Source organism: Setaria italica, chromosome III (assembly GCF_000263155.2).
Source record: "Setaria italica strain Yugu1 chromosome III, Setaria_italica_v2.0, whole genome shotgun sequence".
Classification (NCBI taxonomy): Eukaryota; Viridiplantae; Streptophyta; class Magnoliopsida; order Poales; family Poaceae; genus Setaria; species Setaria italica.
In genome coordinates, this window is record NC_028452.1 from 19,422,736 (window position 1) to 19,435,422 (window position 12,687).

General features: G+C 50.7%; 1 protein-coding gene across 3 annotated transcripts; it reads right to left on the reverse strand.

Moving 5' to 3' along the window:
• Window positions 1-1,571: 1,571 nt before the first annotated feature.
• LOC101778226 (one cut domain family member 2) lies at window positions 1,572-4,189 on the reverse strand. 3 transcript variants are annotated; one of them, XM_004961947.4, is made up of 4 exons: window positions 3,673-4,189; window positions 3,471-3,541; window positions 2,692-3,013; window positions 1,572-2,600 (listed from the first exon to the last, which is right to left on the reverse strand). In XM_004961947.4, exons 3-4 carry the CDS (start codon window positions 2,951-2,953, stop codon window positions 1,810-1,812), a joined length of 1,053 nt encoding a protein of 350 aa, XP_004962004.1. In that variant the 5' UTR covers window positions 2,954-3,013; window positions 3,471-3,541; window positions 3,673-4,189; the 3' UTR covers window positions 1,572-1,809. The 3 variants fall into 3 exon arrangements, with proteins under 3 accessions (XP_004962004.1, XP_004962006.1, XP_012700452.1); XM_004961949.4 differs by lacking the exon at window positions 3,471-3,541 and having other exon boundaries at window positions 3,673-4,155; XM_012844998.2 differs by lacking the exons at window positions 3,471-3,541; window positions 3,673-4,189 and adding an exon at window positions 3,132-3,435.
• Between the last annotated feature and the right edge of the window lie 8,498 nt (window positions 4,190-12,687).

A 12,687-nucleotide genomic window follows, 5' to 3' on the forward strand; every position in this document is an offset into this window, starting at 1 on the left:
TGTCAGATTACTTTATCTATCATGACTCGGAAACGGCAAATATTGGCCGTGACCAGCTATTTTGGCCGGCGCTTGGTTTAGTGTCAAAGTTTGGCATGTCCAAAAAACTTTGGTCGTAGCCTTGGATTCCAGCTGTTTCTCGGGCGGCCAAATCGGGCGCCCCAAATTGGCTTGGCTGCATGGGCATTTGTTTCATGACATGGCAGCACGTGATTCGTTGCAATAAATATTTTGCTCATTTCAGTTACCAGCTTCAATCAACGATATCTCCTAAATACGAAATCATATTTAAAAACTGATTGCACAGGAATGTTCCTCATAATTAAATCTATAATTCTAGATCCATATTAACTATGTTTTGACGAACTAATGATCATTAGATGCAGGACCCACATGTCATGCTCATAATTGTGTCATAGCCAATTTTTGATTTGGCCATAAACTAAGGCCATGCTAAACTTTTAATCTCTAAATGGGCAAATGGGGTGACTAAAAGTTGCTAAATCTTAGTCCCTAAAGTTTAGCCCTTTAGTTCTAAGGGTTGCTTATGAGGACTAAAAAGAGGGAGTACCCCTCATTAATACCCCGTCCGGGACTACCTCCCCTCGCCGCACCCCCACCCACCCCACCCGTCCCGATCCGTTTCTGCCTCTCTCCCATTCCATTCCTTACCGCCATCACACCCACTGCCTTCCCCACCGCCGCACCCACTACTCCTGCCGCCACCCCCGCTCCTCCCCACACCTCCGCCCCCACCGCTCCCTACGCCACCACCACCCCAGCTCCGCCCCACGCCTCCGCCAGATCCGCTCCATACGCCGCCACCTCCCCCGCTCCTCCTGACGCCTCCACTACCATGAGCCCACTGCTCCTCCCGGATCCGCCGCCACCGCCCCCGCTCCGCCCCACGCCTTCGCTGGATCCGCTCCCTCTTTTCCCTACGCCAGATCCGCCCCCTTTGTTTCCCTATGCCGTCACCGCCCCCCGCTCCTCCCCATGCCTCCGCCGGCTCCACCATGGACGGCCACGGCAACGCCTACGGGACTACTTCTCCAAGGGTGCTTCTTCTTCGGCAGCTCCCGCCTTCCCTCCTTCCGCTGCCATTCCCAACCCCGACGAACCGCTCAACATTGGCCGTGGATAATATTTGGCTCCTTCCGCTGCCGTTCCCAACCCCGACGAACTGCTCAACATTGGCCGTAGACAATATTTGGCGCGGTGTAGCTAGGATGTAAACCAAACGCACCCTGAATGTCAAAATCTCGCCTAGCTTTTGTGAAGGAGGAAGGTCATGGCTTAGTTTTCCTTGGCTACCTGAATATTTTGATTTGACTGTCAACGCAATCCTGCTTCGGGCAGCGTTGAAGTTAGTTGTTTACTCCCTTGTAAAGTTCCAATCATATTGAATGTCTAGATACTAATTAAGTGTATTAAACATAAACTAATTATGCGAGACGAATCTATTAAGCCTTAAACATGTGCTAATAATGAAATAATTAGGCTTAATAGATTCGTCTCACGAATTAGTCTCCATAATTAGTTTTTAATTAGATCATATTTAGTCCTCGTGATTAGAGTCCGGTGTGACGTGCTGCACCCCCGAAGTAACGCACAAACCTGTTCAGCAATCCGCATGGACATTGGACACTGTCGCAACAGCTAAAAGAAGGCCGCGTGCCATCCATCCGACCGTCTATTTACATCTCAAGAACACTCGTATCAGTCCACTCATTGCCCCCTCGTACTGATGAAAGAAAAGGATTCGTTATACCAGGCTCCCCTCCGGGCTCCGGCGTACCGACGGCCGCATCAATCCCAAACAATGGCAGACTTCTTCGGCGTGACCATCTCGCTGTGCGGCGCCAGTCCTCCCCTCGAGACAGGCCGGGCAGGAGGCGCCACCGGCGCCAGGTAGTTGCCCACCCGGACGTACCCGCGCGCGTCGTACCGCCCGGCATGGTGTGGCACGGCCACCGGCGCCGCCGCGTACTGGTGCTGGTAGTGGTGGAAGCTGTTCTGCAGCAGGCCGGCGTGCCTCGGCGAGCTGCTCACGTATCCCGGCACGCCGCCGCCGTCCGCCGCGTGCTGGTGAAGGCACTGCGCCGCCGCGTCCAGGGTGCCGAGGTTCGGCGTGCTCCGGACGCGCTGCATCCCTTGCCCGAAGGCGGCGGGCGGCTCGGCGCCCACGGCGTTGGCGCGGGGGGAGTTGCCTGCGGAGACGGCGCCGTGCGGCTGGGACGGGAACGGCGGGCTCCCGTCGGGCGAGGCCGGCACGGTGGCGACGTAGCGCTCCGGCTGGAAGTGGTGGTGGTGGTGGTGCTGCTGCTGGTGATGGTGGTGCGGGTGGAGGCGCGATAGGCCGGCGTAGCGGGTGGAGGCGGGCGCGGCGGGCTGCGGCGCGAAGACGTAGACGCGGAAGCGCGGGGACGCGGTCGGCGAGCGCTTGGCCTCGAGGCGGTCGTACTCGTCCAGCATGTGGGCCAGGTCCTCGTCGCAGGTGACGGAGACAAGCACGTCGAGGTCCTCGGCGACGGAGAGGAGCTGGTACTTGATGGCCGCTACTTCCGTCTTGAACATCTCCTCCACCTTCTTCTTCATCTCTGCACACGGCGGGGCGGAAAATGAATTGAAGATCTGAGCACCGACGACATCAAAGTATCAACTATCAATGCGCACTGATCAAGAACGTACCGCGGAAGGGGATGGATCGGGGCACAGCGAGAACGCGGGTCTCCCCGCCGACGTACTTGAGCACGCCGTCGTGCGGGCGGGGCACGATGCGGCCGCCAAAGCTGCAGAGGATCTTGATGCGGCCTCCGCCTCCACCGCGACCTCCGCCCCCGCCGCCGCAGGCGCAGGTCGGCGAAAGATGCTCGTCGTCTGTGGTGGTGCCCTCGGACTCCGTCGTCGTCGCCGTTGGCGGCGCACCAACCGCGTCTTCTATCTCAGCCATGGTCCGGTTTCAACTAATCCTCGCTCGCCGGAGGCACGCAAACGAAGTGATAACGAAGACCTGCGAAAGAACCGCAGCACCAAATCACCCTCGAGAACGAATCCTAAAAGCAACATGCTCAGAGTACCCAGCACCAGAAAAAAAAATTCGATTTTATTTTGACTGAGTATGAACCCACATCTTGGGAACAGGCGTGACCAAGCAAACGCGAGATGAACGAACACCAATAGAAATGTCAAAGAAGCAATATTTCTCAGTGACTACGAAAAGAGATTCCGAAAGCAACAACCACTTCGCCATCAAGCGTGCGGAAACGAAAACGCACCCCACAAATCCAACTGGGCTGGCGGGGCAATCAATCGCGTCCGCCCGTTAGTTGAGCGACACGCCATGAGATGCCAGCCTAGCAAGTTATGGCCTCCCCTGCCAGCATTATCCCCACAGCGAGCACCAGAACAAAAAAAAAAACTTCATTTTTTTCTTCTCGAGAGCAAGGAATCAGAATGCGCCAACCAACCTGTTATCGGACGGGATGGAGTTCGAGAAACCGCCGGGCTGACGATGGCCTAGAAGATTCGGAAACCGAAACTGCCAGGCGAGGAAAAATCCAGATGAGCAAACAACAAACAATCGCACCGGCAGATCGGTGGGATGAGCGAAGCAAATCGAATCGGGAGGAGGAGGAAGCAGCAGCAGCGAGGAAAGCGAGCAGGACTCACCAAAGGGGACGGGAGGGAGGTCGGACTCCAACCAACAGAGGCGGCGGCGGCGGCGATACGGGCGACGGGCGAACGGCCGCCGAGGGAAGTTAACTTTATTCCTCTGGTGATGAAAACCGACTGATCCGCCGACCAGATCGAGCCGAACAAACCGGCAACAACGAGGGGGAAGCGAAGGGGAAGGCGACCCCCGAGGAAACCTAGAACTGACTGATCAACCGTCGCCTCTCTCTCTCCACCCCGGCGGGCGTGGCCGGATTTAGGGAGGGCCGACGGACGCGCCGCGCAGGCCGGGGCTCCTGGATTCGTGGGCCAGCAGCCGCTCGCCTATTCTCGGGGGCGTGGTGGCCTGGCGGGGCGGGGTGTGGCCGTGTGGGGCGCTTGCGGGCGTGAGCCGCTAGTCTCCTCCGTGCGCGCGGAAGAGGAGGACTGGAACTCGCTCGCTCGCCGCCGCCCGCGTCCCCTCGCGCCCGCGAGCCGGGTTGTAAAATAAGGAGGCGGCGCCCGGGACCGGGCCGCGGACGCGCCCGGTCGGTCGGGGTGCCGCGAATATTCGCGGGCGTCTTGCTTGGTGGGGTTGCGTTGCGTGACTTGCGTCGCGTCGTCCGCTTGGGTGGGACTTGGGAGTCGGGCGACGAGTCTGACGCGCCCGGCGGGAGCCCTTTGGCGCTGCCGTCCAGGCCGGAGCGCTGCGAACGCGTGCCCGCCGCGCGCTCTCGCTTTGGCGGACGGCGCCGCGGCGACGTATCCCGCGTCGATTGGTGCCTGCTTGCCTGTCACGGCGTACAAGCGTTCTGTGCACGATACAGCCGTCAAGTAGAATTTAAATTTACATGACGGGGGTGTTCGGTTTTTTAGAATCTTCTAAAATTCCCGTCACATCGAATATTTAGGTATTAACTAGGAGTATTAAATATAGACTAATTATAAAACTAATTGCATATATGAAGATTAATTTGCGAGACGAATCTATTAAGCATTAGTTCGTGATTTGACAATGTAATGCAACAATAAATATGTGCTAATGATGGATTAATTAGGTTTAATAGATTCGTCTCGTGAATTAGTCTCCATCTGTGTAATTAGTTTTATAATTAGCTCATATTTAGTCCTTCTAATTAGTCTTCGAATATTTGATGTGATATGAATTTTAGTGAGTAAGATCCAGGTGCTGCTAGATATTTCCGCAGCGCGTTTTCTTCTGGACTGCCCGCGCGGCTGTGACAGTGAGTTGATCGTGTCGACGTCCTGTGGAAGAGGGCGCTGACGCTACGCTTCGTCGGCGTCCTTCCTGAGCTGGGAATCAGGCAGGGAGGGGCTCGATCTCGGCGGCTGGGACGCGTGCGTCCACCCGCGGCGCGCGGGCGTGTTCCCCGCAAGCGTGGTCGACTGCTCGGCACTCGGCACTGGAGGGAAGAAGTTGTCAACGATCGTTTGTTTCATGGCACTTGACGACGACTCCTCACTCCGGGGGCCAGCTGCGTCCTGGTTTGCCATCGTCAACGATGCCCTTGCACTGCACCGGTCTTAGAAAAAACGAAAATAAAAGGTAATAATGTATTCTAGGAAATTTGATGCTCTGGCCGTTTGCTTGCCGGTTGGGCGCCACTTCTATGGCTTGTGTGGCTCTGGGCGTGGGTCTCGGCTTCACACATTGTTCATAGAATCATAGTGGATTTCTACGAGACGAATAGAGTGATCTTACGTACGATATTATATTCAGTTTCAAATGAACTAAAATGAAGGAAAATATTTTTTATATCTGTTTGGAGACAGCGTAGATATAGATATGTTGTCATGCCATAGTTTAAAAAGGTATGAATCTGGTTTGGCTATCGCCATTTGCAAAAAAACAAAAAAAAAAGAACGAAAGCAAAGAAAACGATGCTCTAATTAAATATTACACACACGGCTTGTTCGTCCCAATGCTATCGATTATTCCCTTACATACTCCGCATAAATTAACTCATCTTCATATGCAATGGGTCAAAAATAAAATATATATTTTATATATTTTCACAAGACTTTACAAACCATACAAACATAAAAGGACTTTTTAAACCAAAAGAGATCAGGGTAAGGCCGCTTTTGGCAGAGCTTCGCGAGCAGCTCCAGCTCCGGCTCCTGCTGAAGCCCTGCCAAACGCCTCCATACAGGTCTCTGGCCAAGGAGCCAGTCCAGAAAATGAACTAGGCAGACGGAGCTCGAAATTGTGGCCTCCGCTCCTTTTCTCTGACCACGTGCAAAGCCACGATCGGCTGGAGGTGTCTGAGCAAATGAAAAGGCAATGGACCATACGTAAACAATAGTGTAGTTTCCAAATTTTGAAAGCAATTTCCTTCTAAACCGTATATCCGTTTTTAAATCCATTTTTACCATGATGTTATTTACAATTAATGGAATAAAAGAAGATCAAACATGATTATATTTTGATTTTTTATTAAAAAATTAATATTTTTATTTAGAAATACAACTATGGAATTTTTCTCTTTTGCTTGTGTTGGCGTTAAAAATCGGCCGATGACCCTCAGCGTCGGACATACGATCCGGAAGAATCTGCTTAACTCCTGTTCAGGTTATTGCCCTGGTGCGGTTCACGCGGTGTGCCAGTCAATCTGACCTGTTGATTGACAAGAAAAGAAAAGTATTAAATTCCAGGGGTTTCGATCGGCTAAGGTTCCGATCTGTCATGAAAAGCGTATCAGCGAATCGATCGATTTAATGTAGAGATGATCGGCTATAGAGCACCCGATGGTTACGTAGTGATTGAAAAGAAACTACTAGAGCAATTTAAACAACACTACAAATACAACACTTGAAACAGATCTAATCGACTATATGACAATAAATAAGAATAACAGTAATGAAGCCGACAGTTCGAATCTCAAGCTGGATAACTGGTGATAAAACTAGAGCAATAGATAAAATCTATAATTCTAGTTAATATCGATAACTGGTGAATAAATCTAAACGAAACAACAGCGATGCGCACGAAGTTAAACCTTAGATATTACTCAATAAATAGAACTTACAAATCGGCCGGAGATCGTGTCGATGCAGTCCTGCCAACCCGTACGAACTCGTGAAAAGAAAAGGTTTTTGGCAAAGTCGTCGACTTGAAAGTAAAGTGCGAGGAATAAGTAGATTTGTTGTATTGATTGATGTGTCCTTTACAAACCTCTAGAGGTGACTATTTATAGCCTGTTACAACTGATTTCCTAACCGACTAGAATCTATCTCTAATTTTAAATAACAATAAATATTTACAAACACAACTCATATCGGAGTTGGTTGTCATATCCCACGGACCAACCTTCTTCTTTAGCTAATCTTTTCTCCGGCTCACTCTAGGCCCATACTGGCCAAGCCGCTCCAGCTCCCAATCGGCCAATCCTTGCTGACTCCTTTTGCCAATCGACCGAAACACTGTAGCTTTAATTGGTCGATTCCCAACTGTAGCTTTTAGCTTGCCGCATGGGCCAATCTTTTCCTTCCTTGACGCCGATTCAAAATACGTGTCAAAATCCGGCGTCAACACATGCCCCCAAGTTTCGGAGTAAAACATAACTTTTGCTTCGAAATTCTTTTTAATATTAACTTTCTCTCCGAGACAAGCGCGGCAAAAACTCTTTTCTATTTTGCAGTCTTTTACCTGATGATTGCAATCTTTTCAAACTGGACGCCTGAGGCAACCGCTCCTCCGAAATTCGTGTAGACGGCGGTAAAAATCCCGCCTTTACCATTTCTCTCGAACCATCCTTAAATACAAGCATTCTCCGCCGCTTCTTCTCCACGAGCTCAGAATTTTCCCTTTCCCTAGCAAGTCATCTTCCATCACATTCCAGCGCCCTTTCGCCTCCCGATTGCATCCTTCCAGCGATCTTTCTCTCATCCTCACCCCGCTTCATTCTCAACAATGACGGCTCCATCAGCGACAATGAGCTTCATCCCAGAGGTAAACATATAAAGCTTTACCTTTTACTTTTTACTGCTCATGCGTCTTTTAGATCTATTCTTAGTTTTCCCTTTTTCATCTTCCTTAAGCGATTAGACAGCGAATTACCATCCCTTTCTCAGACGTACCTGGTCTCATCGGTCTTGGCCCTATGGGAAACCCAGATCCAACCGACTTCATCAATTTGGAAACCCACAGAATTCCTTTCAAGCAATCACCCATGGATCTAGATTAGTGGACGGGCGCATTTAGATCTTGGCCGAACGAGACCCCTGGTTGGAAGGAATGGTTCCAAAGGATGGCTGATTCTAAGAGGGTTCTGTCGGATGAATAGAAAATCGGCCATTGCATAAACTTGTCTTTATCTCAGATGGAGAAGAACGAGCCCCTAGTTATGGCGGCATCCTATTTCTGGTCTGACGCCCTCAACGCATTCCTCTTTGGCCATGGGCCCATGACTCCGACTCTAGCCGACGTCCTGATGTTGACCGGCCTTGACATTTCTTCGCCCGGCAGGCCCTTCGACTTCCAGATCAAGCCCACCCATCGCCTGGAAACGAAAGGAATCGGCGGATGGAAAGGCTATATCGATAGGAATATGAAGACTGGAACCATCAGCGACAGAGAGCACACATCCTTTCTGATAATGTGGCTAGAAAAACATTTCTTCTGTGGCCGAGCAGTCGGCCCTTCGTTGAACACACAAGCTTTGGCCGAAGCATTAGTGAGGGGTTCCAATGTTCCTCTAGGAAAGCACTTGTTGGGATCGGCCTACCATATGCTGCACCAAATTGCTGTAAAGTTGTCGACTGGAGAGCCGATTGGAAACCCCAGTGGCCCTTGGTGGTTCATTACCCTCTGGTTCAATCTATACATGATCAAAGTTTCTCGGGGATGAATTGAAACCCAAACATTTCCCAATATCGAGTCAAGGGAAAATCCAACAGTTCGCCGGCGTTGCACTTCTTTTGGCGAAGCGACGTCGGCGCTCCCCGGTAGTAAATTCACTCCCACCAAGACCGCCGAGTACTTCAGGTGCTTCTATGCTGGCTTCAGTGAAGAAACCATAAGCTGGTATCCATATCAAAGAACTGAGCCACTTTTTGAAAACCCCGCCTATTTCAATTCAACCACCAATTCTTTTGACAATGAGCTTATGGATATCTTGATCAAGCCTGGGATTCTGCCAGCGAACTCCTTTTTGAGGAAAGACTCCCTGACTTATGAGTTTTACAACCCATCAGTGGCAGCATGACAATTTGGCCTTGGACAATTGCCGATTGGGATTTATTTTACCGGCCGCGTGAAGTTTCGGGATGAGCTTACCACGGGGTTTGAATATAATCGGCTATGCAGTTTGGCACCAGATTCCAACACCATTGACTTGGCCAACTGGGTGGTGGCCTCCTTTGCAGTCCAACAATTCAAGCTATGGTGGGGTGAATGGAAACAACACCTCTTCTGCGTGTCCCCCGCAACATACTGCAACGACCTGGTGTGGCGGATCCACTTCGGATTAGCTTGATTAGACAGGGTTAAGTCGCCTAACATGCGACACCCATGCCTAAGCCAAGTTGACACGAAGTGCCGTCGGATTTCATCCGATTAACCACTTGAACAGGATCGAGTTTAGCAAACCCACACGAAGGTGAGTGGTTCCAGAGAATACAACGAGTCCACTGAGTTAAACGATTTAACCCTTTGGTTCAGCCACAAAAACCAACATCAGAGTTTTTACAAGGTTCCAAGGAAAAAAAATAACAAAAGGTAAAACCGCTAGCGGAAGCAATCGTCGGGGTCGGACGTCCCTGGTGAGGCCAACCGGGACATCACTGATTCCTCTCCTCGCCATCCGAGGAGGGATCCCACTCAACCGTCCAGCCTGGCGGGAGCTGGGGCGGCCAAGCGCCAGCCAGGGAAGGGTCGGGAGCAGCAACTTCACCTGAAAAACAGGAGCCACAACAAGGCTGAGCTACTAAGCTCAACAAGACTTAACCGATAGGAGTAAAACTACTCCTCCTTCTAGACATGCAGGGCTTTTTGGCTGAGGGGTTTGTTTGCCAAAAGCACTAAGTAAAACCCTATTTTCCAGTTTTAGCTCCGGTTCTAGGTTTATTTACCAGTCTAGGTTTGCAACCTATTCGAAGCAATCATAGAGCCAAACAAGATGTGTAAATATATCAACAAACATGTCATCATCAGATTCCTCCTTTACTCAGGGTGACATAGCGATCAAGCAATCTCAAACTGTGAGAGGCAGACGAATCGATTCGAGTTCTTTAACCATGCATGGTGAACCTAACCTCACGACATCCGCGCACCCGGAGGTCGCTTCCTGTGTCGGCCTTCCCCATCAATCCCCTAACCCGTGTCGGGCCCATTTCCTTTGGTGCAAGGTTCCACAGACCCGGCCTCTGCCGTCCTGTGACCACGCTTGCCACCACGTGCGACAACCAGCAGGGGAACTCCGTTCCAAGAACAATGGGGCGACCGCTCACGTCTAGGTTCAATCCGGTACTAGGCTTCCTCATCCCATACTAAGTATGAGGCTAGTACTTTTCAAACACTTGATCACGAACACCACCACTGTCGGGCCTTAGCAAGTTTTCATAGACAGATGGGGCAACCATCCGTCCACCAAAGAGTTACCAACACCCTGCCCCGTCCATCGTCCTTATGGTTATAACAGAAAGGGTAGACATGCGACTCCTACAACTCGCGAGTGACAGGAAATCACTCGGCTTTTACCGTCTTCTAGTTAAGCAAGGCAGCTACTCGGTCCAACAGTTAGTGCTCAGATCATGGGGATAACTAAATCATGCATCTAGGGTTTCAAACAACTCCTATACGTAAATGCACAAGCATGTTACGGAAGGCATGCGCAAGTTTGGTAAAACACGCAGGGTTTTCATGCAACCGGGGCTTGCCTTCGAGCAAAGAGGAAGGAAATTGCTCGACTTCGGGGGCGACTTCGGCTTCAGCGGGCAGGGGCTCAGCTATAGCTTCGTCTTCTGGCGCCGGGTGTAGCTCGTAGAAGCCGTTGGCGAGGTGCAGCTCTACACGAATGCAATGCAAAAGTTAGCATAGATGGTTATTTCAACAGCAACACTGGCTCACCTGAGCCCAGAAACTTGCGACAAGGAGCAGGAGGGTAGGGAGGTTCAAGAGAGCTGGTGATGATCAAGAGGCAAGGGTCGGAAAGGAACTTATGATCTGATCCTTGAACTAGAGGATGTGGTATACTAGGAATCCTCAGATGCAAGCGCTGAAGGGTTCCTAGATTTTACACATACACCCTCGGATTGAAGAAAAAGATCACAGCCGAACCCTCGGGCGAGGCGGATAAGGGTCGGCGGAACAGATAGGGTCGGGCGAGACGGAACCAGGGTCGGGTACACAAACTGAACTCCTCAATCAGAGACGATGGTCTTGGGTACACCGTGTAGGGAAACTATGCGGTCGAGGTACAACTCTGCATACTGCTTGACTGTGTAGGTGGTGCGAACAGGAAGGAAGTGTGCGGTCTTGGTCAAACGGTCCACTATAACCCAGATGGAATCATATCGTTGTGATGTAAGGGGCAATCCCACTATGAAATCCATGCTGATGTCTTCCCATTTCCAAGAGGGAATAGGTAGCGGTTGCAGGGTACCTGCTACCTTTAAATGACTGGCCTTGACGCGTTGACAGGTGTCACATTCTGAAACATACCGGGCAATTTCCGGCTTCATTCCACTCCACCAAAAGGCTTGACGGAGATCATGGTACATCTTAGTGCTACCAGGATGGATTGAGAACTTGGAGAGATGGGCTTCATCTAGGATTTGCTTCCTAAGGTTGGGGTCGACGGGTACAACTAGTCGGTTTCCATAATGCACACCTCCCGTTTTGTCCTGTCGGAATTGCTTATATCCCTCATCCTTTACTGAGATCTTCCTGATGATCCGTTGTATTTCCTTATCTCTTACTTGTGCTGACCGGATTTGGTCTTCCAAAACTGAGTCAAGGGTGATGTGAACAAGGGTCTCTTGAGAAATAATCTCCAAACCGAGTTTTCCCATTTCGTGACACAGAGTCTTGATGAAGGCGGTTGACAACAAGCAGTTGCAATGGTGCTTGCGACTAAGGGCATCGGCTACCACATTGGCTTTGCTGGGATGATAGTGCACTTCCAATTCATAATCTTTTATCAGCTCCAACCATCTTCTTTGGCGCATGTTGAGGTCGGCCTGAGTGAAGATGTACTTGAGGCTCTTATGGTCGGTGTAGATGTTGTAGTGGGTTCCCATTAGGTAGTGCCTCCATATCTTCAAGGCATGTATCACTGCCGCTAGCTCAAGGTCATGGGTTGGGTAGCTCAGCTCATGAGGTCGTAACGCCCGTGAGGCATAGGCAATGACTCGATTGTCTTGCATAAGAACACACCCAAGTCCAGTGCCAGAGACGTCACAGTATACGTGATACGGCCTAGAGGGGTCGGGCTGAGCCAAAACTGGGGCTGTGGTCAGCAAGTGCTTCAGGGTCTTGAAGGCCTCTTCACACTTGTTGTCCCACACAAATTTGACCTCTTTCTTCAACAATTCGGTCATCGGCTTAGCTATCTTAGAGAAATCCGGTATGAAACGCCGATAGTAGCCGGCCAGTCCAAGGAAACTTCTGATCTGGTGTACTGAGGCAGGAGGCTTCGACTCCATGACTTCCTGCACCTTATTGGGGTCAACGGCTATACCATCCTTGGAGATAGTGTGTCCCAGAAACTTAACACTATCTAACCAGAACTCACACTTGGAGAACTTGGCATAGAGTTGGTGATCTCTTAGCCGTTGGAGAACTACATGAAGATGGTCGGCATGTTCCTCTTCGTTCTTCGAGTACACTAGGATATCATCAATGAACACCACTACAAACTTGTCCAGCTCGGGCATGAATACCGAGTTCATGAGGTACATGAAATAGGCGGGTGCATTGGTGAGTCCAAAGGACATGACTAGGTACTCGTACAGTCCATATCTGGTAGAGAAAGCTGTCTTGGGTATGTCGCAGGGTCGGATCTTGATTTG

Excerpts from the sequence above, each read along its gene's own strand:
- LOC101778226 (XM_004961947.4), bottom strand. The coding sequence starts at position 2,953 with ATGGCTGAGATAGAAGACGCGGTTGGTGCGCCGCCAACGGCGACGACG. Across the intron at positions 2,601-2,691 it reads CCGATCCATCCCCTTCCGCG|AGATGAAGAAGAAGGTGGAG; the intron begins GTACGTTCTTGA and ends CGCCGTGTGCAG.